The sequence below is a fragment of the Clupea harengus genome, chromosome 8 (assembly GCF_900700415.2).
Source record: "Clupea harengus chromosome 8, Ch_v2.0.2, whole genome shotgun sequence".
Classification (NCBI taxonomy): domain Eukaryota; kingdom Metazoa; phylum Chordata; class Actinopteri; order Clupeiformes; family Clupeidae; genus Clupea; species Clupea harengus.
In genome coordinates, this window is record NC_045159.1 from 24452294 (window position 1) to 24480244 (window position 27951).

The 27951-nt window shown below is 41.4% G+C and overlaps 3 protein-coding genes across 5 annotated transcripts; 2 read left to right on the forward strand and 1 right to left on the reverse strand.

Annotated features, from left to right (window-relative positions):
* Positions 1-471: 471 nt before the first annotated feature.
* On the reverse strand, positions 472-14036 carry LOC105896071 (unconventional myosin-XIX). Its single transcript, XM_012822786.3, has 24 exons — positions 13754-14036; positions 12088-12235; positions 11664-11812; positions 10239-10352; positions 9918-10044; positions 9754-9823; positions 9502-9604; positions 9220-9316; positions 8928-9004; positions 8719-8809; positions 8342-8510; positions 8093-8166; positions 6621-6742; positions 6279-6392; positions 5994-6170; positions 5579-5719; positions 5184-5291; positions 4819-4889; positions 4599-4678; positions 3328-3491; positions 2949-3078; positions 2226-2311; positions 1717-2049; positions 472-1627 (listed from the first exon to the last, which is right to left on the reverse strand). The coding sequence occupies exons 1-24, from the start codon at positions 13868-13870 to the stop codon at positions 1499-1501; spliced, it is 2991 nt and encodes a 996-aa protein (XP_012678240.2). The 5' UTR covers positions 13871-14036; the 3' UTR covers positions 472-1498.
* Positions 14037-14150: 114 nt separating this feature from the next.
* Positions 14151-16799, forward strand: pigw (phosphatidylinositol glycan anchor biosynthesis, class W). The gene is made up of 2 exons (XM_012822792.3): positions 14151-14497; positions 14797-16799. The coding sequence occupies exons 1-2, from the start codon at positions 14489-14491 to the stop codon at positions 16276-16278; spliced, it is 1491 nt and encodes a 496-aa protein (XP_012678246.2). The 5' UTR covers positions 14151-14488; the 3' UTR covers positions 16279-16799.
* Positions 16800-17179: 380 nt separating this feature from the next.
* Positions 17180-27288, forward strand: ggnbp2 (gametogenetin binding protein 2). Of its 3 annotated transcripts, none has more exons than XM_031572426.2 (14): positions 17180-17290; positions 18935-19060; positions 19485-19565; positions 19692-19945; positions 20055-20153; positions 20606-20719; positions 20899-21108; positions 22258-22432; positions 22850-23038; positions 24290-24437; positions 24655-24780; positions 25370-25524; positions 25675-25923; positions 26464-27288. In XM_031572426.2, exons 2-14 carry the CDS (start codon positions 18968-18970, stop codon positions 26668-26670), a joined length of 2100 nt encoding a protein of 699 aa, XP_031428286.1. In that variant the 5' UTR covers positions 17180-17290; positions 18935-18967; the 3' UTR covers positions 26671-27288. The 3 variants fall into 3 exon arrangements, with proteins under 3 accessions (XP_031428286.1, XP_031428288.1, XP_031428285.1); XM_031572428.2 differs by lacking the exon at positions 17180-17290 and adding an exon at positions 17322-17515; XM_031572425.2 differs by lacking the exon at positions 17180-17290 and adding an exon at positions 18106-18599.
* The last annotated feature ends 663 nt before the right edge of the window (positions 27289-27951 follow it).

A 27951-nucleotide genomic window follows, 5' to 3' on the forward strand; every position in this document is an offset into this window, starting at 1 on the left:
GCGAGGAGCTACGGTGGCTGTCAAATGCCATAAAAACGTGAAAAGCCTTATCTCGAGCCAGTGTTTTGGTTTGTCCACTCCAGGCTACTATAGAAACATGGCGGTGCAACATGGCAAACTCGGTGGAAGAGGACCTGCTCCCTATGTAGATACAAAGGGCTCATTCTAGGTTAAAGAAAACACGATTTGTAGTTACACTAATGAAAACATGATACTAATATATGACACATGATATTTGAATACTATATTCCATTTTTACTGATAGATGCCAGTACGGTCCTTTTAAGAATATGTCCCAACAAATTTAAACCATATGAAGTTGTCTGCACAAACGTTTGTAAAAAAAAGCATAGACACAGTTTAAATAGTCTGAATGTATAAGTGTGTAATTCGATGAGATGTGCTCCCTCTGAACTGGCGCCATACTGTGTCTGTAATAAACGTTTCCAAAGGAAATAAAGACCTGCTGAATGCGTTGAATGCTTTTTTTATTGTCATATCTCGAGTCTCTACAAAGTTGGGTGTATTCTTTATCGCTTAAGATAGTCTAGCCTGATTGGTCTATCCCTCCCCTGGCTGCAAATCTCCATGGAGGTTTGAAGAAATCAGCAAGAGTACAACTGGCTACTGTTGTGTTGTCTTATGAAGCAGAATGCATTACACCAAACATTACAGACATTGGAGATGAACTCCCTGAAGTGTCAAATCAGTATCAAATTCACTATGGCACAATACATCCTGAGCAATTTTTGGTCCTATTTGGATAACTAGACCCTCTGCAAAGACAAGAAAACATGCACAAACATCAGAGGGTCGATAGTCCTGTACATTCTCCAGGTGCTTCTGGTAAAGAACGTAATGATACTGAGGAAAGAGGCAAGTCAGCCCTTTTAACATCCTGTCGCAAATGTTGTACAAGTAAAATCCCTTCTGATATATTGGAATCAAGAATCTTATTGCTTAATCATGCCTCTCTGACCAAAACCCAAGCATTCTTTGGCTTTTTAGCAGCTTTTAGGGTAGACTTGGTAGAAAAGCACTGTATACAAATCATAAATTAAACGACATGGTCATAACCGACCAGTAGAACACTGGTGAAATAACATGTGAGTACAATCAGCAATGCCTCTGTTCAAGTATTAACTAACATATAGCATGTTTGCATACAGCCAGTCCATTTCAGCTTCTCTGATCAAGATCTATATAAACGTTTAGAATCTTTGTGTACTAATGTGAAAGAAAGGTTACTATAATAAAATACTCTAAACTACTTTATACTGCTAGAATTTTTTTCTTATTAAAGATCACTTGAAATACATCCACCCAATCATAAACCTAAGGCACTTAAACATTATCAGCCACAAAGTCATTCATTAAGTCATTAAATAACATTTAAATAAGGCAGCTACAGGAAAATCTCCCTTGGTCGGTCATTTGTACACATTGTTTTGAAGGTGCAATGATTCATTTGATACATACTAGTGTTGACTGCAACAGATTAAACTCCCGACTGTCTGTGTTTCTCTAGAAGGATCTGGTTGAAACCTGTGATCCCATCACCCTTGTGTCCAGGATACATATTGGCGAAACGGAGTGGTGATCGCTGAAGGTGCATCTTCACGGATCCCTGATGGAACAGGAACACAACAGAGTCAGAGCCAGTCGGACAAAAGGTGTTCTATGACCTGTTTTGAGATGAACTTCACAGGGTCTTACCCGTGGCTGAGCCCGTATGGAGGCGACGCCCTGGTCGAACTGATTGGTCTCCACTTTGTACTCCCCGCTCCTGAAGGGCATCTTGAGCGTCGCCAACATGGACATGACCTTCTGGAAGCCCGTGGCGGTCAGAGCCACGGTGATGTTGGGCGCCGAGGCCAGTGCCAGGCCCATGGGCCAACTCCGCACCACCACCGGCTCCTGGAGACTGGAGAGCTGCACCGAGCCCCTCTCTCTCACCAGCGGGTCCAGCACGGGCAACGAGGCCAGAGTCTCCTCCAGCATGTCCTCTGCATCGTCCAGCTCTGCTTCAGCTAGGGCGTCCATTAACGTCTAAGGGAGGGCAGGGAGATAGTGTACACCAGACAGCCATTAACGTCTAACAGGGGGGGCAGGGAGATATTGTACATCAGACAGCCTTAACTGGAGCCTTTACATAAGCAACACAACCACCAGATGGCAACCAGCTCCTGAACATTAAAAAAAAAGAAAAGAAAGATAAACCTTACCCTCCACTCTTTCCACTTCTGCTGAATGACGGCAGCAGCTTTGGTCCATTTCTTTATCTGCTGTCGAATCAACCAGGATCTAACCACTGCGAAAGGATTGTACAGCAATAACAACTTCATTCAAATTCAACTCCGAGTGTGCAACCGATTCTTCTACCTATGTCTAAACTAATTTGCGTGAATGTTGTTAGTGGGTTCTATGAACATGAATAACTGGCAAAATTAGTTTCTAACACATTCTAACAAATAACCTCCTTAACATTCTAGTGTATTTTACCACCTGCCACAAACACAATTCACAGTCTGAATGATTAATGTAATTAAATTACTAGGAATTGCCAGACATCTAGCATTAAGGCCAGTTTGAGCTTGTGATGCCAGCCTGCCAGCCAGCCAGTCATGCATGCTTGTTTACGAGTGTCTAATCTGTTTCCTTCCGACAGGATAAGCAGGTAAAGCCTGGCGAAGCACATTACGTGCAGACACTTGTCAGCTGTCATCTTCTGGCCAGCCAGCCAAACACACTGAGTCCAGGTCATAAGACTGGGGACCTTTCACACACCTCTCCTACTCCCTAAAATCAGTCAAACCCCCTCTGTCTGGAAATCTACTGGACATTGGTCTCCTTCGTTCCCCTCTGTCTTGCATTCTGTTAAATGGGACCTACAGAGACGCTTCAGTATAATTTCAGTTCAGTTGTGCGTTGCATTGTGTCTTACATACCTGCTTGGATGAGGGTAGCAGCTTGTCTCCTAGCTTCGCGTCGCCGTCTCTGGTATTTTCGCCAGTAGCACTGAATAGACCAGGCCTTCTGAGAGCGTACTTTGGCCCGATGTTCTTCCAGCGACTCCAGCTGTGAATACATTCAAAGGAACCATTTTAGAACCCAACCTTACAGTCACATTGCAAGTGAGTCAAAGGAAAAGTCTAGATAAACATTGTGTTTATAAAATATAATGTGATCATATAATTAATCTTTCCATTCAAACATTATTGGTGTATTGTTGGCCCCTCCCCCCTACAAACAATAAAATCCCTCTTTTAGCCATGACTATGTTCATCGCATTAGACAGATAAATTACACAGCGTCACTGATACACACCATGACATGAGTCAGAAAGACTTTAGTCCTCCCACAATGCACCAGTGAGCTGTGGGTGGTGGTGTCTGAATGCAGCTGGGGATAAGCCGTGTGTCTTCTTAAAACCACCCTGAGAACATCCATTACAGCTGAACCAAGGCTGTCCTTGTCTCCAGACTCAAATCCTGAAGGCGAGAAAAGGGATTTAGACAATAGCAGACAGTACTACAAAAACAAAGATCTGACACCCTGAAAAACCGTGGAAATAGCTGTTATGCAGAACTATGCATGCACTCAACACAAACTTCGTTCGGACAGAGGCAAATTAACTGCCAGTTAATTTGAGGAAACTCACTCTGGCCTACAATTAGACTATGTTATACTTAATCTGTAACACAATAATAGTTTGGTAATGTTTTTTAAATGAAATTAATATTGTGGTAATACAGGTTTGGACATTCTGTTAGATTCATAGTTCCTACGAACATGCAGTGGTTCCTTCTGACATGCAATTCAATCTCTTCTATTACCAGTAGTGCATGCATGTGTTTACCTGTGCACTACATTACATTTACATTTAGCAGATGCTTTTTATCCAAGTCTTATGTGCCACAGGTACACATTCATTTAAAAGAAGCTCCAATGGCTATCACAAGGACATGAAAAGAAATAAAGAACAGAGGAGTGTGAGGGAGGTATGAAAGCTCCAGGGTTTAAAAGCTAAACATTAAAGATGCAGTCCGTGATTCTGGTGAAGGGTAGTTGATATTTGAACTCAACAGTAACATCAAATTAACCCCCCACCCTTCTGTGCTCTGAAAGCAACATGTTTATGGTATTGTTTATGTTTGTTTCCCATTCAAAGAGCCAGGACTGTGTGTGAACACACACATGTGTTTTGCACACACATTGAATGAACAGCTAGATAGAGGTTGGATTAGAATCATGGACTGCATCTAGCAATACTAGGCTAGAAAGTAGTCATTGGCATTCTATAGAGGTAGAGTATTGGGCCAACACAGACTAAACATTTCACATGGTTATGCCTTGTGGTGAAACAGAATTGCGACCAATAGATTACTAGCTGACAAATGATGCACAACAGGCGCAGTGTCAAATGCCCTCAAAAAACGAGCCTGTTGGCAGCCTACCGGGCCGAACAAGAGAACCAAAGCAAATTGGGATGGCCGATGACAGTGGACAGTCGTATCATTTGAACAGGGTTTTTTCTGATGATGCCAATTGCAGTATCAATAATAATGACGTTTCCCCCACTTGCCGCTGCCCCTTACCATTCAGACTGGTCAGCTGAGCAGGTGCTCTGGCATGCGTGATGAGCCCATAGCGCTGCAGGAAGCTTGCGTAAGGAATCCTGAGTGCATGGAACAGTAAAGAACAGCAGTACTTATGACAGATGTAATGATACTAATATTAACTTCAACACCTAAGCGATAATCTCATAATTTACATTATGTAAACACACAAACATTCAAGAGGAGCTTAAGCTATTACCGTATGGGAAATCCTGCTGCGCTTATATTGATGGTCTCCACAATACCACAAGCTTCCAGCTGAGTAATCACCTTTGAGGGCACATAGGGTTACTTATTAAAAGCTACAGTAAATCATACACTCCAAGTCGTTTTTGAACATGCCAAACTATATGTAAAACTGACACAAGATGAAAACATGCAAATCCACATGACGACTCACTGATTTCGTCTCATAAACTTAAGAATTCTGACAGACAAGATGATAACAAACAAGCTTGAATTGATCGTTCAGCAGAACACAGCAACATTCTTAATGAGTTGAACCCTAAGTAAATCAACATCAGTTGTAACTGAACACTAATGTAATCGGATGTCAGTTCCTACCTCCTCCTTCTTGAAAGTGAGAGGCCTGCAGTCTGGGTTGGGTTTGATGCAGCGGGTGTAGTGAGGTGTGGTGTCGTGCAGTATCTTCATTAAGCTCTCCAGAGAGTTCTGAACAGAATACATACAGCCAAAACGTGGATGAAGGCACCAAAAGCTCAATACATGAACAAATCTGAACAAATTCATGTTTTTTTGTACCTACTATAGTCTCATCATGAAATTATGTATTTGCCACACACATAGTGTATTTAATAACAGTATTTAGTAAAAAGCCATCTCACACAAGACCGTGGTGAGCAAACTTCAAGGGAAACACGGCATACAGGATATTAAAAATGTCACTGACCCCAAACATGATTCAAAAATCTGAACAGCAGTGTTCTATATTTCCATACCTTAAATTTGGAGACCACAGTGACCACTTTGTTGTGTCCTCGGGCAGTCACCCCTTCGGCATCAATATCAACAAACATGCTGTGCATCAGAGGGTCCTCAGACTGCTGCAGTAGCCGGATCAGCTCAGGGGGAACTGGGTCCTGCAGGAGAGGTGAGGGACAAACAGTTTACACAGGTGACAGCAGACAGCAAGTCAGGGACAGCCAAGTCAGCCAATTAACATAATAATACAGTCCACATGCAAGCATCACACACCTATTGTCAGAGAGGAGAAAAAAAACTTTATATAATAAACTATATATAATAAACTTTAATAGTGACCTCCAAGCTAGGTCTTTTTGTGAGTCAATATTACCCAATATTAGCAACTGTCATGTATGTCTATTTATGCGTTACAGCAGCGTGTTAACATACCTTGTTCTTCTCCATCATGCCTTCAATCTGATAGCTGACCTTCCCAGCATAGTGGGACACGATGAAATGGGGCTGCTGGCTGAACTTGTCCCAGCTCACTCTGTCATTGCCAGACAGCTCCTTCTCCAGGCGCGCCATGACCTGCTTGGCGTCCGAGGCTCGGTTCAGTCGGCAGACCTGTGAAAGGGCAGATCAACTCCTTTTTACACTCATAGCTTCAGTATGGTAGCACCTAACAGGGGGACAGGCTGAAATGTATATTGGACTTATGAATGTTCAGCAAACCTCATTGAGCAGAGAGAAGATGCTGGTGGGGCTGCCCTCTATGAGATCCAAACAGCCCTGGTTATCCTGGTATTTGACAAAGGACCACTTCAGCCCCTCGGACACATACTCCTCCTGAATACAGAGAAGAAGTCTTTAGCATAGATACACAATGCTGGTACTGGAGCCTTACTGAAATACTGAAAACCTTCCTGTTCATGTGACGTGAAAAGTAAATATTCCTCTTGATGGTCATACCAAATATATAACATGAAAATCCACCGTCGGTCCACCACATATCTTAATGGTGTGAACACAGCCATCACCAAGTATTTTTCATCACACTTCATCAACACTTCATACCTGCTGTGCTTTGAGATAGTGGCCCACGAAGTGCTGCTGCAGTTTCTCATTAGCGTAGTTGATGCACAGCTGCTCTAGGTTGTTGTTGTGGAAGCACTCGAAACCATAGACATCCAGCAGTCCTGTAGAGGTAGTTAGGTGGGATGGAGTCAGACTATAGCAATGTTCGAAACATCCACTCACTCACTCTCTCTCTCTCTAGTCCACTATATAGTGAATCAACCATTTCGTAGTTCTGTTCGAAATTCTCAACTGTGAATTTCTTTCACTATATACTGCACTGTACAATTCCCACACGTGCTGCAAATTGTAGTGTACATCGTTGTATACAGTATATCGCAATTCATTGCAAGGTGAACAAACTGAAGAAGACTGGACATTTCTTAGGTGACATGTTAATCATCAGCTGGATATGCCTTAAGGACACCTGCAACTTTCAAATTAAGCTATGTCCGAGAACATTTAGAACAGAGTCAACCGCAAATGGTTTCAGTTTAATTTTACTTCTTAATTCGTGTACAGTAAAGGAAATCAAGAAAACAATCAGTACGAGTGATGAAACAATAGCCACATAAAATATGTGAATGACATGGAAAATATTGACTGTATTTTAGCTAAATATCTCATTTGCTGCCTTGTGACAACATTTTATTCATTTTACTGAAGGTAAGCAGTTCTGTTGCCATGCATTACTATGTTGCTAAGTAACAGACGTGGAATGTTTTGGAATGTAGTGTCTGAAATCTGTCTGTTGTTTTAACGTCAGATTCCCTCCATAGTATATTTAATATATTTCTCTATATAGTGAGAGGGTGAATGGATGTTCCTCTCAGGACACCGGAGTCGGGAAGCGATGCAGAGAGTAAAGTCAAAAGTTTGTTTTATTTTCTCCCCGTCAAAACGGTGTTTCAAAAAATGCAACGTGTCTTGAAACAGCAAAAACTCGAACACAAGAGGTAGATCCAAAAGCACAGAAGAACTCAAAAAGGTAGTAATCCAAACAAAATCGTTAAATCCAAAAAAGGTAACAATCCAAACAAAGTAGTAAGTCCAAAGCACAGAAGAACAGTCAATATGAAAAAGGCTTAACTAAGGAAGCTATAAAAGTATAGCTCTTGCTCACCCAGGCGAAGAAACCAAAAAACAAGTATCCAAAGACCACCGCTTGGAGAAGCAGCGAATCAGTAAATGTTACGAGAGGGTAACAAGGAACACTACGTCTAAACAAACGTTGCGATGACGTGTCTAGCACACTACCGGGTATTTATACCCTGGTCAAACAAAGTTAATTGAACAATAATTACAAAATGCAAAACAGGTTTCAAGTCCGAAATAATGTCTTTAGGCCACCAGAGGTCGCCAATGACCCCAGTGGCGCAAACAGAAATCCAAAGTCATGACAGTTCCTACATATGACATGCTACATATAGACTGAAGAAGAGACTGAACAAACAAAGAGAAAACATCTGTACCTATGAAGTTGCACCAACTTGAGTTGTCAGCACACATACTCTTATTGATGAAGGAAACCATCCAGTCAAACAATCTGTTAAAAACAAAAGAGGCAGGTGTTAGTAGATGATTGCTAAAGGCACTCAGTTCAACATGGGAGAGAGCGCAAGAGAGAGAAAGAGTGGGAGAGAAAGAAAGAAAAATATATAGAGAGAAAGATGATGAGGCAGGGAATGTTGACATCAATATGAAGAAAATCCAACACTCACTGTGCATAGATGACTTTGGCCAAGCAGTCCCTGCGCACACCACATTCAGCCTGAGAGCAGGGCTTGAGGAGGGCACTCTGCCTACCCGCTTTCAGGGCGCGCACTCGCAGACAGGACTGCAGCTCCTCCACTGGGATCCTCAGCAACTCTGACGTCGTCGACAAGAAAACTACGGACGACAAATGATGAGTTACCACTGGTAAATGCCACTGGTATGAAATGCTTAATAGGAATTACTGCCGTAATATTTAAATAGTAAAGCCATCACAATACACACAATGTTGTCAGAGCCCCTGTGCTTTAGTCCTGCTATAAGCTACATTGTGTACAGACACAGAAATGTGAGATCAATTTATTTTATTTCTTTCTTAAATCACCTTTTGACGCTTCCTCAAGGTCACAGGGCTGAGATTCATCTGTAGGTGGACTGAAGGCCACATTCCCTAGATGGAGGAGGCCAGCTAAAATCTGAAAGATGGCACAGACAAATACCCAAAAAATAAAAACATGACTCACGAGTTGAGGTAGTTACGTCTCCAACCACAGGACGAGGGAAGGCATTGAGCCCTAAAAACATTCCCCTTACCCTGAATATCTGTGCCTGCTTCTCTGAGTCAATGCTAAGATGAACCATGGCCTCCAGTGTGTCCTCGAAGCAATCCTCTGCCAAATAAATCAGGAGTGAGAATGGATGTCATACCAAGACACCCACATAAATCAATACTGAGTGGATTCTCATTGGGCCACTGCTCCACTGCTCCCTGCACAGTCCCAACACAGGTTTCAGTTGTACACACGGTGAAAGTTTTTGTTGTTGTTCTTGTGTTTTGGGAGGGTGAAGTATAAAACAATGAAGTCCAAGATTAACACAAACTCACCCTCCAAGGTTTTGTCAGCATTTGGCAACCAGTTGAACCTCTGGTCATGTGGCATCCTCCACTCCTGTCTCTGCTGTTCCGTGGCCCCTTTCATCATCTTTTATACATAAAAAACACATACGCTCATATAAAACAAACACAAAGAAACACATAGATACTTCACGGCTTGCAACATCCATTCACCCATTAAATATTAAATGATCATAATAAGGAAGCCCAGTAAATATTTCACATGTTAAGACAAATCCACAACATCAACATCTGTTACAAATCACGACTTGCCTGGTAAAATATGTGGAAATTCCTTTCGTTAGTAGCTTGAAAGGCAACCCTGGTCTTTTCTAGCAGATAAGTTTGGACCGACGCCCCAACCAGCAACTGAGACCTGCATAACAAAAGGACACACTGCCCTTCAAGCTTTGCACCAGTCACCACTGCACCAAGTCACAAGGTGCACTATCACCTTAATCAGGGTTTTATATTTCTAAATATAACAGGGCATACAGGGAAAGGTTTTTAGAAGACCAGAAGGACCTGTTTAGCTGAAGCTGAATGTATTTTCCAAATCGACTGCTGTTGTTATTCCGTAAAGTGCAGGCGTTTCCTGTTGAAGACAGAGGAGGACACAAAGTTGGTAATGTTGAGAGGGCACACAACACTGCAGCCCTTATAAAACAGACAGAAGGCCATGGGCTCACCAAAGGCCTCCATGATGGGGTTGGAGTCCAGGACTCTTTTCTCGATCCTGTCCACCGTGTCCTGACAGCTCTGAGAGGAGGCAGCCACTGTGGCATAGTACTTCATCAGGCACCTGGACGTCCATGTCTACAGATACATTAAATATAATTAAAATAAAATAAAATAAAGCATCTCAGAGTGTATTTCAATGAAATTCTTTCAACACTTTGCAGGTGTACAAATATTGGGAGGAATTTGCATTATTCACTTCATCCATTAATAACCTTGGATGTTAGCTACAAGTAGTGAACAATTTAACCAAAGGAAAACAGACTCCATACCTTTCCTGCTCCACTCTCTCCACTGACCACGAGGGACTGGTTGATTGGTTCTATTTGACCTTGCACATTCCTGTATGCCTCCTCGGCCACTATGAAGATGTGAGGCTTGAATTCCTGTTCAGGAGAAAATGGCAGGCGTTTGTCATCTGTCTTCCGATGCGTCTGGTGTTTCTGGTAAACTGAACTCAAGTCATTGCGCTTCAATTTACTTCTGGAAACTTTACACCTGACACGAGCTGAATCTGACACAAACCTAGCTCAGGTGCGACCCAACTGTAAAACGTAATAAAGGATGGGAAGAATATCCAAATCTGCCAGGTGAGGGACAGGGCCTGGGGGGTATTCCAATTACGTGGTTTAGTGACAAACTCAGAGTAAGTGCTAAACCTTCTAACAGAAGAGCCTTATGGCTGCATTCTCCTAGCTCTTCTTTCAGGAGCTTTTCTATTTTTACCACTTACTCAGAGTTAACTTACCCAGGTTTGTCACTAAACCATGCACTTGGAATACCCCCCTGATCCAAGCCAAATCTGTCAAAGACTGAGCAGCTATCTGGGTAAACTCACAATACACTCACAATAATTAAGTAAACATTGGCATGGAGTTGTTCAAGGTCACAAGCCACCAGCATAAACATTGGCAATGATAAATAACTCTACCTTGCCATTACAAGAGGTGTTTCCTTCTTAGGAATGATTAATGATGAACTATCAAAGAGGCAGATGGCACAATTCACCAGATAGCAAATAAGTACAATAAGGAGTGCATCGTTTATCTTCCTTTTTGTGAATTTGCATGGGAAGTGTCTCCAAACTGTTATTTTCTATCCTTGTTAGCATCAGTGTGTCGATAGGAAATATCATAATCCATATTTTCAAACACTCTGAAAATGGTGAAGTATTCCACAGACCACATTGCAAATTGAAAAACTGAAGGCCATCAGCTCAGAACTAGCTGAAACCAGTGTAATTTGAGAATACATGAGGAGACAGAAAGACTTTCAGACTTAAAAAATTGTACAAGTGTACCTCAAGGCGAACTGATGGGGCTTTAAAGGCAAGGGGCGGTCTGACCAAATTTTGATTTAATGCTGTTTCTTTTTTGGTTATGGCATTTTGTATGTTGTTATGTGATAAGTACAAACTATTCATATCAATATTTTTTGAAAGCATCCTCACATTACAGTATTTTTTCACAAGCGCCTAAAACGTTTGCACGGTTCTGTAGATTCAATAGTTGAAAGATTTTTTTCTTTCTTAAACACACACGTAGATTTTATCATGTCACAGCCATTTGCCATATTTGGGAGAAGCGTCCTTGCTTTTTCTGTGCATGTTCCACGTGCACGTTGTGTCTGTGCACAGGTGTGCAAACATCTTCATAAACCATGTGATGTCTAACGAGTGATGTGTGGTGTCCACCAACCTGAGGCTTCGGAGCAGTGTGGTATTCTTTCATCACATCTAGAGAGTAGAGGTGCGGTACAGGATGGAAGGGGTTGAGAGCTACCAGTGTGCAACCTGCATGAGTGTAGAACACCCTTGCGCTGTACCTGGCCTGCAGGCATTTAAGGACTAGCAGTGCAGGAAAACAACAGGAGTGAGATAAAAGGGAGAGGTCAATGAGTAGCCTGTATTAATTACCTAAGAGACAGCCACACAAGCCACTAAGAGGATATCAGGTGTGACTCATCAAAGGTAAACTGAGGTGAACGGTTTACAGACTGCTTATCAAGAAACAATGATTAAATAAAGCATGAAAATGTTAAAACAAGGGCTTTATTATTGCTAAAGGCAATTGGGACATCAAAGCAAAAATCATAAGTAAGTACTTCTTCCGAATGGGATACCTGTAGTTGGCGTAACTGGATTCACTTTGGTGAGGTCATCATAGGTGTGGAGCTCTGCTTCGTTGATCAGAAAGGCCCTGACTTCACCCTCCAGAGAGTCATTGAGAGACTTCCGGCGGGCCTGAACCCTCTCTCGCAGATCATGGACCTGTGCAATACAGCTCTGTGATCAGTGCAAAATAGGGGAAAGCTACGAGCAAACGGGGCATGGTTCTGCAAATGTTTAAAAAAAATATGAATAATAAAGTATGACTTCACATGGACAGGCAAAGATACAGTGCACCAGTGGTAAATACAGCTGCCCTCCTCATGTGGTTGTTTTGCCAAATCAGAAATAGTTACATAGTATGTTCCCCAACCCATAAGGCTAAAGGGTTTTGTGGGGTTACGTTATGTAAGTTATGTAATACGAAATATGTCATTGACACATCCTTCCCAGATGTTGAATCCTACATGAATTCGTTTAGACTGACTTCCTCCAGCCCTTGCGAGTATCTATTAGGCACAGGCTCTGTGTCACTGCCACTGTGTTACTGCCACTTGACAGACACCTCTAATGGCTTTCCTACATATGGGTCAGTCTTTGAGCCAACAAAACAAACCTTCAGTCCTCATGTTCTACCCACTATGTTTGTTCTTATATGATTTCATACACTGTTTGTAATGTTATCTGTCAAGCACTGTCAAGAGAGTACAAAAAGCGTTTGAGCATAACTTAAAACTTGCGGTCTCATTCATTTTACCAATTTCTGTAGAAGAGTTAGGAAAAGATGTAATCTGAAGATGATATATTTCAAAGTTGGTGCTCTGTAAAGAAAATGTTAATAAAGTGTCTCTGTAACAGTGTAGTAATGGTCTACACCTGACAAGCTGGAATGTCTTGCGTACAGACATTATTTGAATAGCTGCGCATGTCAGATCTCACAACTTAATCGGATACAAAGTGCTTCGTTGGAAGTATTTCAAGTTGGCGGCTTAGAGGATGTAGTCCTCAATGGAACAGAATCGTGGGAGATTAACGTAACGATATGAGCTCGAGTATTGAAACCGTGACAGTGTGGATGGTTGGATTAATGCTTCTGCACCGTCCTTGTTTTGATGACGTATCGTCTCATCCCGTTACAAATTACTGTTAATGAAATTGGTTTACAGTTCGAGAATAACATAATGTATCATAACTAACAGCCTTTCACAAACGTTTACAATAGAACGGTTAATGCATTACAGAAGGTATTTTTTATAATGAACGTTACCTGTTGAACTTTAAACAGATAAGCAACATATAGGCAAACATATCATTTACCGCGTTTACTTGTATATGACATGTTTCATATCCTACTCTTAACCTCTACTACAACCGAGACATTTTCTAATAACGTTGAAACTTCAACCTTCTCATATCTATCATAGTGTTGTCTATCTGCGGGCTAACTGCTTCTGCTAACTTTTAGCTTTGCCTTGACAAGAACATCCCCTCCCAGAAAACTGGCCCACACCAACCACTGTCCCATTACAGGGAGTATCGTTAGCATAAAGCATAAGCTACAAAACTTCCCATAACATAATAATATACATTGTTAGTTGCAGTGGTAGTTAATATCGCATTTTTCAAGACAACTCTTATAAGTTAACAAATTAACGCAATAACTAGCGAAGTCGGTCCCACCTTGATCTGGTGATTTTTTCGTCCACTTTCAAAATGTGTGGATTTGTCACAATCCCAGTTTTTTCTGTTTGAGGACAACAAGCCCTTCGCAGGAATTGTGTGGTTTTTATCAGCCATCGTAAAAAAAAAACAATAAACTTCCGAAGACCAGCACTATGTTCCACTACTCCTCCATTTCAAACAGAATGGCATTTTTCCTGCTCCTATGTTAAAAAAAAAAATTCCACAGTGAAGGACAAAACATTCCCCGCCTCGTTGTGCTCTCAAATCTCACACCGGTTGCTGCCCCAGCGTCATGCTAACCACTGGAACAAACGAGCAAACACGCCCTCCTCGCTTTTCAAACCAGTAAAAACAGACCTCGACTTTGACACTTCACATGAGAACGCCCAAGATTCAAACACGGAAATGATTGAAGACAAACGGCTGGTTGCAGGCATGAGATTTCAGTAACATCAACCTTATCGGAAGAAGCTAAATACAAATACAGCTTGCTGTAACCGTTATTCTTTTTTTGTCGTAGTTTACACTGAAACTATACGAACAAACTTTAGCAGCAAGTAGCAAACGGCTAATGTCGACCGGTTTTGAGATATCTTAGCTAGCTAGGATAGAATAGCTAGCGATAGCTAGATAGTGTCGAACGATTGGGCAACGGAAGCGAAATAATGTTTACCAGCTGATTTACAAACCCGGTGTTATCCAGGCGTTTCCACGTACTATTTTCCTCCAGCAATGGATGGGGTAGGTTATGAATTTGTTTTGATCCATCCCTTTGAAACTGCTGCTGGATAGCTAGCGCCCAGGTTTTTGGTCGTTTCTTGTACTTGCCTGTAGTTGTTCTAGATTCTAGAATCACGAACAAATAGAAACGGGATTGGAATAGTTTCCATTGCAGTTGTTTGAAAATAAATACATTACATTCATCGCCACACTACACTCAAAATAAAGGCTTGCAAATATTTATTTCATTCCCTGTTGAATATTTTCCTGCATGTACACCATTCTTTAATTTTGTAACTAAAATATTGTTGTATTAACAGGTTATGACCAATAAGTTGATGAAGGAGGCCTTTGTCAGCAATCTGAATGGCACAACTTTGGGAGAAGTTGCTTTTGGATCCTTTGTAGCACCTCTGTGTGTACTGAGCAGAGGGTTGTTTCTGATCCTTTATCATCTCAACAAAGGGACTCTACCACGTTCCTGGAAGTTTCACTTTCTGTTAGACTTTACCTTCCTCATACTTCCCTTGGTCCTGTTATCCTCATTGTTGAGTGGTGTGCTTTATCGTATTATCATAGGCGTTGCCCTTATTGATATTGGTGTACTCTTCCAAGTATATCAGAAGAGGAAACGGTCAGCATCATTACTTGATGAATTGAGGAGGTTTCTACAGAGCAAAGTTGAGACTAATTTGGTACCATTTATAACTGTTTTTAGAGTGCAAGTTAATGTAAAAACAGTTTTATGCATTCTGGCAGTTGACTTCAGTGTGTTCCCCCGACGCTATGCAAAAACAGAAACCTATGGAACAGGCGTCATGGACATAGGTGTGGGAGCTTACATACTTGCAAATGCAATTGTCTGTCCTGAGGCCCGAAGCAAAGAAAAGAAAGGGTCCAATTTCAGCCATGTTGTAAGACAACTGTGGTCTGTCTGGCCCTTGGTTTTGCTTGGGATGGCAAGGTTGATTAGTGTAAAAATGTCAGGATATCAAGAGCATGTGACAGAGTATGGAGTTCACTGGAACTTTTTCTTCACCTTAGCCATAGTAAGAGTCGTAGCATCTGTGCTATTGGCTATATTTCCTGTCAACAAATCATGGCTTTTAGCTGCTTTGATTTGTGGAATTTATCAGGTTGTCCTAGAGACAACTGGCCTGAAAACCTTCATTATTCATAGTGATGACAGGACTGGGAGTTTTCTTGCTGCTAACAGAGAAGGTGTCTTCTCTGTTTTTGGCTATGTCGCTATTTACATGGCTGGGGTGCAAATTGGACTGTACATAATGGAAACAAGACTACTGATAAAACAATGGTTTAAAGTTATTCAGAATCTACTAATTTCAAGTTGTGTATTATATGTGATCTTATACTTCTGCCAAACACACATAGAACCTGTTTCACGTCGGATGGCCAACCTGCCTTACTGTCTCTGGGTCATTGCTGAGTGTTTGTTTTTCCTGACTTGTTTAACTGTTGTCGACGTTGTTTTACTGTTTGCAAAATCACTGACAAATTGTTACGTTGTTCCATCCTCATGGAACATGCATCAAGATGTTGAATTGAAGAAAGCGAATCTTAGAGCAGAAATGGAAGGCTTGTGCCTTATTCAATCTGTGAACCGAAATCAACTTGTATTTTTCATGCTTGCAAATCTAATGACTGGACTTACAAATGTAATTGTAGATACTGTCAGTAGTAATGATTTGTTTTCCGTGTTTGTCTTGCTGATGTACATGTTTATTAATAGTACACTCATTTTCATATTACACCGCAAAGGAATTACATTGAAGTTTTGGTAGTCCCTCTCACACAACAGGGAACGTTTGTATATAAAAAGATACCTGTCAACCCATCAAGAGTAAAAATCAACAGCATGTGTTGTATATATGCTGCTGCACTAACTATGAAGATGGTTGAACATCTGACATTTTGTGACTTTCATTCACAGCAAATGCTTCTCTAAAGGATTGCATTTGGGATGCATATAAGGACCCATAAATGTGACCTACTGAGGAATACAAGTATGCATGCAGTGTCAGAGGAAAAAATGCACTTGAAAAGCTTTGCTAGAAGCCAGATTTTGTCATGTTTGTGTATAGGAAATCATTTTCCTGCAAAGTAATGTCAGAAAAGGGAACTGAAAGACATTGTTCAAACGAGTCATAAATCTAGCATTATGTTGTACATTTTTTTTGGCGTGTTATCGCCCCCACCTGGTCAATAAAGGAGAAATACCGTACTTTTTACTGTCTCTTCTTTAATCTTTTTGAAATGTTCTTTTGAGGTATGAAAAATAAACATTTACAGCGAAACACCATGACCACCTTTCCTGTCATATTCTTTCCCCAATCAAGTCTTCGCTTATTATGAATCACTAAGCCAAGTGGAAGGATAGGATAACTGAGTCTTTAGTGTTTTTCTATGTGATACGCTTACTTGGATTATAGAATAGAACTCTTGGGCCAACACGTTAATTTATTGATCATCTCGTGCTATTTCAGCCACATAGGTATGTAGTAGGCATTAAACGAAATACTCCAGTTAAACACAGTATATATTTATGGTGTAATTCATGACGGACACAAAGCATTAATTTAATTGATTTAAGTTTAAATCCAAATTAAAAGGCAATACTATCGACTGTGACCAATAATAAAACGTACACAAATACCAAGCGTCGTGAAAATGTGTGGGCTGGCGCTTTTACAGTACTCCACGTCTTGGGTCAAAGGTTAGGAGAGAATTCCGCCGCCACATACGCCTCTGTCGCACTTGTTTGTTTTTATACAAAAAAGCAGCATTTGAAAGCAAGTGAGTATGACAACAACTTTCATTGGTTATATTATGATGTTGGCTATTTCAGTAGTGTTCATTTACATATATTTTAAAACTGATAGGTTCTTAATGCGAATTACTTGCAATGGATTTGCCAGCGCCCCGATGTAACGTTAAGGCTAGCGAAGAATCACGAAGAGTTGTCAGGCGGTTTGACGCTTCATTTTTGTTCGAACATTTCCTCAAGCTCTGGCTTTGGAGGTAACTTGTGGTAGAACAACCACAAAGTAAATTGTCACAATAAGTATGTAGCTAGCGTATAAAACTTTGCATGGTAAAGAAAGTTGTTTTATATATACTTCTCTGCCAACAGTTTGTATTATACTGACAATGTCCTGGCGGCTAGTTAGCAAGCGATTGGTACCTAGCCATCGCTAGCTACCCTAGCTAATGTTCATGTTACTTATAGCTGATTAGCAAACTTCTTTCTGTCTAATAGCTAGCTCACATACATGCTAATGCTGCCTGCCAAACTTTGATAACGTTAGCCATTATCCTAGCTAACTGGCTAGTTACCGTGCCAGTTTATCATCGCAGTGAACTGCCAGGTACTCGGTTTAGCTAATTTGGTTGTTTAATCTGAGTTGACATGGTTAGGTACTTCACGTTATCTGCCTGCAATGAACGTTTCCTAGTTAACTTGGGAGATCCAGCAAATCAGAGGAAATCAATTGGCTGACAGGGTTATGTAGCAGCCCGGTAAAGTCTTAAATATAAGCCATTATGGCTAGGATAGCAATGTTAGCCAACTGTCAGGGTAACTTTGCGAACTTTGCTAACCATGCAGCTCGACATTGGCGTAAACTGTTTAGCCGGCTAGCAACTTAAACGGGCTGTAGTATAACGTCACTGTTATCGATAGGTAGTGTAAGTTGATTAATGCTTATGTGTGTTATAGCACGTTCGCTAGTTCATTAAAGTACAGGGTGTCTGTAGCTAGTTAGCGCACTGTCCGACCTCGTCCCTCTTTGACCTACCGATTGCGAGATGGGAATCAGTTAGCAGTTTGTGGACAGTTGCTTGGGAAAATCAGATACAGCTCTGTAAAACTGGCGTCTGCATTATTTTGCTGGCTGCGTTAGATAGTTGGTTAGCATACCTAACTTGAAAGGTTAATAATACTATCCAGATGCTTAAACAGGTGGTTCGCATCTCAGGATGCAGGCGCTATCTACCCCAGGCACAGCTGGTGTGCTAGCTAGATCTCTCGAGCTGCCTATTTGGTATCTCCGAGTCAGTAGTAGAAAAAATGGTTGCTGGACAACTAAGCAAGAAGCTTGAAAAGGTTACACTTGCTATATAAAACTTTTCTCATGTAGAGGGAAAATGGCGTTAGCTACACCTGGTATTATTTGAACTTAAACAGTCGGGGAAAATGTCATGCTAAATTTCCCGTTGATCTCAGCTATTGCTACCTTTACTAGGGGTATTAGCTAGTTGGTCAATTAGTTAGCTAGGTACGTAGGCTTTAATGCCGGCTATCTTGTAAATTATCATATTACAACACGAGGCATGTTTATCTATTCTACAACAAGATTGTATGAATATTTGAACGACCCGCGGTGTTGAAACTGCGAATGAATATCAGGGAATAATTGCCGTCTACTGCACCGTTCACAGGCACTACAACTACGACCTGAGCAGGGAGAAGACATGGCGCGTCTTGTTGCCGTTTGCAGGGAAGGAGAGGATGACTATCAGTTCCTTGCACGCCAAATTCCACTCTTCATTAATGACACTTTGACAGTAAGTTAATTTTATGTGTTCCAAGGTGACCGCTGTGTATGTGGTCTGTAGTTTGCCCCTTTAGATTATCTGTGTCATGACCAGGAAACTCAGGTCAAATTGAGCTGGTCAGCTAGGCATTAGCATTGCAAGGCCTCTTTGGCTTAAAGATACATGCTAGCCGTGCTGTCAAACGTATGGACTAGCATGCCACTTGATAATACCTGTAGATACAAGCGATGTATGATGCTCAATAGCACTGGCCTATGGCATTTTTTTTATTATTTTCAACGTGAATGATTTACTTAATCTGCTCACTGAAGCAACTGTAATATATCATGGTTTTTTACAGTGTTACTAAGGGAGTGACCTAAGTTTGTAATTCTCAGGTAGTATTGGATGCAGTGAGGGGTGGTGTTAAACATCAAGCTCTTCTTTTTTTTAGATGGTTATGGAATTTTCAGACAGTGTCATGGACCTTGACAGTCATCAAATTAACTCTTCACAGTTGAAACAGTTTGTTCAGGTGAGTGATTTGTTTGTTCACATTGTGATTTAGGGTCATAACTGTTCACACTCATTGCAATTTGATTGTGATTCTGTCAAGTGGGCACATTAGCTTTTTTCCTCATTATTCTCTTGTTCCTTGTAGTATCATGCCATGCTAAAGCAGCAAGACCTGAGTATTTCCATGATGGTGACCTCACGGGAGGTGTTCAGTGCCCTGTCACAGCTGGTCCCATGTGTGGGGTGTCGGCGCAGCGTGGAGCGTCTCTTCTCACAGTTAGTGGAGTCAGGGAATCCGGCCCTTGAGCCGCTGACTGTGAGGTCCACAGGCGTATTATCAGTCACTAAGGCCTGCATGGCAGATGCCAAGAAGCTTTACACACTCTTCTATGTCCATGGGTATGTGTAATTGCATCATGTGTTGAATGATCAAAAGCAACTTGATGTTTACATTCTACCGTAATCATTATTGAAATTTTGCCGGATGTAAACATCTGTCTTTTCACAGGTCGAAATTGAATGATATGATTGATGCCATCCCTAAAAGCAAGAAGAACAAACGCTGCCAGTTGCACTCTTTAGACACACACAAACCTAAGCCTTTAGGGTGAGTGTGATTTCTTGTCCTTACTGTTAAACTGCATATAAATAGCAATGTAAAAAACTGTTAATGCCTTAATCCTTCAAAGGAATGCAGTGATGTTGTCACTACATTTCCACATAGATTTGAGTGACCGTCTTTTAGGCAAATTTGCTGTTTATTGATGTCTGTCCTTATGAAACTGTAGAGAAGGGAGTGCAGAGAGAGGTGTAGTTTTAGCTAAAGACAGTGGAGATTCATCCAAGAAGGTGGTCAGATGTAACATCCAGTTTCATTTTGGACCATTTCAGTCTCCAAGCAGGTAGGCAGTAGGACCTTTGCTCTTTTGTGCAGACTTAAATGACAATAGGAAAGAATAGGTTGGTTTTGTGTAATTTTAGTTTGGTTTTGTGTAATTTTAGTTTGGTTTAGACTGGCCAAAAGGAAGCATTCATTTGTATTCGTTGCCTCTCCTGCAGTGGTAGCTGGATGGACGTGTGGGAGCTCATGTCTCAGGAGTGCCGAGATGAGGTGGTTCTGATTGACAGCGCTTGTCTCTTAGAGACCCTAGAGACATATTTACGCAAACACAGGTAAAAGCTCACTGACACCCCCAGTATTTGTTTTGTGTACATGTATCGCTGGGTGTATTTCTGCTCAGAATGTACCACTGACAGGAATGTTTTTATTTAATCTTGGTCAGTCTTTTGAAAGTTTCATACACCAACAACAAATTGATGTGACTGCCTCTCGTCACCTTTTTCCCCAACAGGTTTTGCACTGATTGCAAAAACAAGGTGCTGAGAGCTTACAACATCCTGGTGGGAGAGCTGGACTGCAGTAAAGAGAAGGGTTACTGCGCTGCTCTATACGAGGGTCTTCGCTGTTGCCCCCATGAACACCACATCCATGTGTGCTGCGAAACAGACTTCATCGCACACCTCCTGGGTCGGGCTGAGCCAGAGTTCGCTGGAGGATATGAGTATGGAAGACTTTTTTACATCTTTCAGTTGCCTACTAAGTGGCGAGTGTACTGATTTGTATAGAGTTTATTTCTTTGTATTGGCCATGTTTAAAGGTGTAATATGTAGTTTTGGTTTAACAAAATATAAATGGGGTCTAGTCCTTCCACAAGGCATACAGAAATAATTCAGAATGATCAGTTAAAAGCTTCCTAGTGTGTACCAATGTTCCTGGACATTATATAAACAGGGGTGCAAACTTTCTGGCGAAATTTACCGTTTTTACCTCAAAATAGGTAATCTATGTGAATCGTGTAGATCTGCAAAACAAATATTGGGGGTAGGTCCTAGTCTCATCCAAGTCATCTGTGAGGAGGCATAACACAACACATCACCCTGTGGCATAGGTGGACTGGCATACTGGGCCTTTTCTTTGTGGCCGACACACCTTGGGTCAGATGTTATTTAATTTATAACTTGGAAAAATGTACAATAAACTGCTCAAGATGACATAATTGTCAGACAGTCACCTACTGCTAGTGGTCACTTGCAGCATAAGCTATTTGGCATGTTTTTTTGCTGCAAGTATAGTTCCAATGCAGTAGCAACTTCGGCTGACTATTCTAACGTTACATTATGGACCTAGGTCCTAGGTTATCATCATAATATTTTTAAAATAATGGTCATGTCCCTTGATCCACTTAGGATCCACTTTGTCACCTTTTTCAGCCCTGATGAGTGTGCACCCCTGTATGAAAGTTGATTCTTTATTTTAAGAATATAATGCATTTCCTTACATTTCTTAAGGGAAGGAGAAATGTCAACAAATGCAATAGCAGGCCATATACATGCATACAGTGTTGTTAAGGACAGTGTTGTTAAGATGTATACTTTGTTTAATGGGAGCATGAAGATAATTGTATCCTTGTGATGGGAGAAGAACAGTATAATTACATGGTGCTATTATAATGTGGATAACTTTGAACAACTTGCAACTTTATAGTTTCACTTATACTGTCATTTTTATACTGCATCATTATTTTATTTCTGAATATTTGGTGATGGCAGTAATTATCTACATGCTACTCATTTTGAGAACGTGTGTGTGTGTGTTTTGTTTGGTTTAGGAAGCATATATTCTAATATTTATATTCTTATTTTTGATCTAGACGCAGAGAAAGACATGCCAAAACTATAGATATTGCACAAGAGGAGGTTCTGACCTGTCTGGGCATACATCTCTACGAGAGGCTGCATCGAATCTGGCAGAAATTGAGAGCTGAGGAGCAGACTTGGCAGTTGTTGTTCTATCTGGGCATTGATGCTCTACGCAAAAGTTTCGAGGTACAGTATTACAGGCTCCAGGCTGTGACCCTACACTGTGACTATTTTTAGAGAGTGCGATTATAATTCATAACTAGGTGTGAGGGTGCAACTTGCAAGTAGGCCTTCTTCCAACACAATATGTATGTGTTATATGTCTTCTGCTATAGTTGTGCTTTTAGACATTACAATCACAATTTCCCACTAAGGTAGGAATGTCCCACTAAAATAGTAAAGTTCTGTCTTTGTTGTGGGCTGCAACTCTATTGTTTGGCTCACAGTTGGAGTCAAACAAACACCATGGCATTCCTATACATACATTCATCAGTTAATGAAGCATTGATGAGCTATTGGGGGGGGGGGGTTATGCAGCTGAATAATGTGTGTCTGGATTTGTGCGTCTCTTGACTGCGTATGCGTCTGCACTTGTTCTGTCAGATGGCAGTGGAGAAGGTGCAGGGCATCAGCCGACTGGAGCAGCTGTGCGAGGAGCTGTCAGAGGAGGAGAGAGCTAAGGAGTTAAAACAAGAGAAGAAGCGTCAGAAACGCAAAAACCGGCGTAAAAACAAGTGTGGCTTTGACATCATTGAGCCGGACACTGACTGCAAAGTCAAGAGTCTTGAAAAGGTATAGTATTGCTGGAAATGGCAGGGTTTGCTGGGCCAGTTGTTTTATTGCTATGTGTCCAGTTATTTGAATGGTACTACAGTCTGTCTGTAAATTAGCCACTGGTTGCATTAGCTCTATTCAGCCACCATGCACCATTAGCTTCCAACACCAAAGTTAATGCTGCCTGTTTAAAACTACCAAAGAGGGTAACAGAATACCATGCTAATTCAAGGGGCAGATGCTCAAATGTACCCTAATGTTTTGGCACGTGCCTAACACTATCCTACCACTGTGGCCAACTAGCCAATTCCAGTTTGTTGAGCCCATTTATTGAGCAAGTTCTGTTGCTCTCCTAACAGAGTCCTTTATGATTGCATACCATGTAATCGCTCTATTCAAGCAATTTCATTGAACACGGCATTCTATGAGCGTAGATATTTACTTAAGCTGTATGACGTTTTACTGCTTGTATCATTCCCATTTCTGAAGTCTGTTTATGTGTTGCTTGGTAACACATGAACTGCCAATTCATAGAACTGTTGCAGTATCAAACTTCAGTTCCAGTGCCTCCCTGTGATTATCCATCTTGACCTGATGCCTCTTATCTATGGCCAGATCACCAGCACTCTCAGTGTTGTGGTATTTTATAGAGCCTCACTTCCTCTTGTGTAATTTTGCATCACTGCAGCCAGTGCAGATGCTGACAACCCCTCTTTGGTGGTTACAGTTTCAGTGAAAGCGGTTTGAGGAAGCAGTTTCACAACTTAAAGGTGCAACCCGCAATTCTAATCCAATAAACTTTGTCGAATTGCTCCTCATGGTCCTAAAGCGGTCCGCTGTACAATCTGTGTGCATGCTCAAGAACCTGGTGTTTGCTTAGAGAGTCCTTACCGAGCCAGCATTGTTCACAAAGTGGCTGAAACGTAGCCAAACACTATTCCAGCCAATCAGTATGTTGCTCCTAGCTTTGAAGGAAGGGGTGTAATTTCATTGGCTGTTGAGGTCAAATATCACTGGGTAATCTCCGTCCTTTGTCCTTTGGTTATATTATCATTCTATTACTGATGAAAGGCAGCATAATGGGAAGGTGATTGTTGTACTGGGCAGGGTGATGTGTTTTTGTGGTGGCTCAGTAGAGAGTTCAGGTCTGTCTGTTATCTCATTTCCGATGTTGGCGAGAAGGTCTTGTCAGAGTGGCTTACCATGCAGCCTTTGGCTGCCTTCACTCGGGCTTCTGTTTCTTACGTCTTGTCTTTTCCTCTCCTACAGGGCTCTACGGAGTCGGTGAACGGTGGCTGTAAGGACTGCAGAATTGGAGAGGAGTCTGTAAGCTGCGGGGAAGTCATGGTCACCAATGAGGGCTCCTCCTGTAGTTGCCCCGCAGCGTCCATACTGGGCTCTCCCAAAGTCAAAAAAGGTACATGGGTCTGCATGTAGTGTACATGACTTGAGTCTCATTTCTTTTCCTGGGTAATTCTCCCACTCCTTATTTACCTGTAAGACCTTGAACTGGCCGTCTGTGTGTCAGTTAAGAGTTTGTATTAGTATAAAGTAGTTTGTGGCCACCTGCATCTGTATGATGGCTATTTACACCAGTATACCTCACTGTATCCTCTTTGTGATGTTTTCCATAGGTCTGTCACCCCGCAGTAACGGCAGCGACTGTGGCTACTCATCCAGTATGGAGGGCAGCGAGACCAGCTCAAGGGAAGGCTCAGACGTAGCGTGCACCGAGGGCATCTGCAACCATGATGAAGCAGGTCAGTCGTGCTGTCTGTGAAGCATCACTGGTTTTTAGCTCTGTTTACCTGGCCGGTAGTCATTGGAAAAGAAGAAAGGGTTTGAAATCTGATGCATCTTGTTACCAAGTCGGAGATTACACCTTTTCTACATGGGTCATAGCTCTCATGTGGTGCGGTTGCGGTTCCAAACGAATTATCTTTAATGCGTTTAATCCTTATTTATTGTTTCCCTCGGGCGGATGAGTTAAGGGAGGGTTTTGGATACTGTCATTAATATCTGTAAAGAATTAAAACCTATGTTTTTGTGTATGCTTCTTCTGTGTTTTGGGTTGTTGTTCTTGGACCAGTGTTACCACCAGTACCTAAATGGTGACCTAATTTAAGGTTTGGAGTCTACTTGCAGGAGTTGTGTCCCTAACAAAAAGAAGTTACTGTTTTATTTGAGCAAGGGACGCCCACCGGTCTAGTTTTTCCCTAGACGCACTGTTCCATAGAGAAACAATTGAAATCGAGCAACTGGAGGTGAAAAAAACCTCTGAATGTGATGTGAATGTCGCCTGCGGCGTCTGCTCTTTGCGTGACGATGTATTTCTGCGAACATCTGCAGGTGATTACTCGTGTAGCCACCGGTGCTCAGAGGACAAGGAGGAGGACTGTGTGGACAGCTGTGTTGAATGCTGGGCGAACTCCGAAGAGAACCTCTTAGGCAAGAATAAAAAGAAGAAAAGAAAGAATAAGGTTGGAATGTTTGGGAGCGATCAGGTACGCAAGGCTTCTTGTAAATAGCTTTTTTTTATTCTAATTTTTAAGTCTCACACCAAATTAGATTTTTTTTATTTTTATTATTGTGGTCTGACTAAGTGAAACGGCCCCAGTTAGGGTGAATGTTGACCCTTCCTTTGGCTGTCTCAGGGGTCCAAGCCAGAGGGTTGTACGGCGGACATCAACAGGAGAGAGACCCCAGGAATGGCCCACGGCGTAACGATCTCACACACGTGCAGAGGGAAGGACACCTGTGCACAGCTGTGTTGTGACTCGTTTGCTAGCATTGTACTTCAACTCCCATGGGCGGAGCATCGGAAGAGCAGTGCCCTCGTCCCCGGCCTGCCAGCGGAGTGTACCCAGGGGGAGTGCGGCACCAAGAGCCTCATGCAACTTCTGGTGAGTCAGGTCTGCCCTGCTGGTTAACGATGACGGCTGCTGTCTAAAGGAATCATTACACATCATTGTGTCCGTTTTGTAAAGGTAGGGCCGGTTTTAATGTGTGCAGTGATGGGCGAGACCCAGGCTGTAGTTTAGTATTGTCGTGTTGTGCACTGCAACGCTCACACGTAACATTAAGGTAGTATTTGTTACTAGATAGTATCAGGTAGGGCTGATAAGATTAATTAGGAGTTTTTGAACGATGGTAAAAAAAACAAATGCAAAATTTGCTAAATCCAGATTAGTGTTTCCTCAGCAAAAAGCGTACGGGCCCTGGTATCAGCATAAGGGGAACTTCATTTAAACATCATGTATTTTGGGTAGCTTTAACATCATGGTCTCATGGAATATTATTTCTATATGAAATTGAGAGAGGAGTCCTCTAATTGGCAAATCTTACATCGCTGATAATCTCTCTCTCTCTCTCTCTCTCTCTCTCTCTCTCTCTCTCTCTCTCTCTCTCTCTCTCTCTCTCTCTCTCTCTTTGTGTGAAAACAGGATGAATCTGAAGTGACCTCAGATGAAGAGAACTGTCTCACACAAGACGAAATCCAGTCGTTTGTGGAAAATAACAAGTCTTTCATGAGCAACCGGAATCGGTACAGACAGCACTTGAAGGATCGATTCACTAAATACTGCCGCTCTAACGAGCAGAGTAAGTCTGTATGCAGTGCAGAATGGCTTCCAACCACCAGCGTCAACTAGAAACACACACCTAGAGAATTTATCTTTTTATGAATTGAAAACTCACTATTACTACTGCTGCAATGCCTTTAAACAAAAGACGAAAAATATGAATTCAAATGAAAGAAAAAGACTTAAGTTTTAGACACTCATTCTTGTTCAGTTATGGTTTTCCTCCATGAAAGTGAATGTGATTCTCGTTGTCCAGAATCCCTTTTTCCATGTGCCCCCCCCTTTTTTTTTCCCTCCACCATGTTCATCCCCCTTTCACCACACGTTGTCATCTTGTTCACACCTGACCAAATCCATTTTCCTCAAGTTCAGTAGGGCTGCTGGTTGAGAGTGAAATCAAGCTTGTAAAGCTGTGACTAAGTTTTAGATGCTGATAGACTAGTCTTGTTTTTTTTGTTAGTTTTTTTTTTTTTTCTTTGTCTTTATTTTGTCTCACTGCCTGTGACATTTTGGTGGCAAAGGATTTACCAATAAATGTGTACAGAAATTATCTGAATATAAAGACTTTACAGAGGAAAAAAAAAACATCCATTTGTAACACTTGGGTGTAATGGGTGTACATTTGGATGTAATGAGGAGCGCAATGTGCAAAATTTACATAATAAAGATATTTATTAATATGCAACAGTTATTTGATATTTATTATATAGTTTTTCAGTATTGTCTATTTCTAATCCTATATTTGTTTTTGTGTCTTAGACACATGAAGCTTATTTTGTAGAATGTATTTAGACAAAATAGGTTTGCATCTACTTTTTCACTTTTGAGGACTTCAGATAGTCAACAAAACTTGTTTTGAAAAGAACAAAAAGATGTTAATGGCAGAGTTTGTACAAGCCAATGTACTGAGGTGGTAAGCTCCTTCCTATGAAACTGAAACTTGTGCAACTAAGTCCTGTATTGTCTCAGGTGTATACCGTGTCCACTAGGTGGAGCTGTGCAACTGGATGGAATATTCCTTCACCAGTTGCATAAGTAAATCACTTGAGTGAAAAAAAGATCAGTTTGAGTAAACTTAAGTTGAGTGTTTTAGCACAGTGAACATTGAGCTGTTGAGTTGTCAAAAGACTTTTAATTTACATATTATACCTCTTTAGCGGCAAAATTAAGTTAATTTGTGCATTTAGTCCTAACAATGATAATAAGGGACTAACCCACAGATTTTATTGCTGAACCAGTTAATTTGCCCTTGTATTGACGCCTTGATCCACTGAGAGTGTGTGGGTGTATGTATTGTATTGTGTGTGTGTGTGTGTGTGTGTGTGTGTGTGTGTGTGTGTGTGTGTGTAT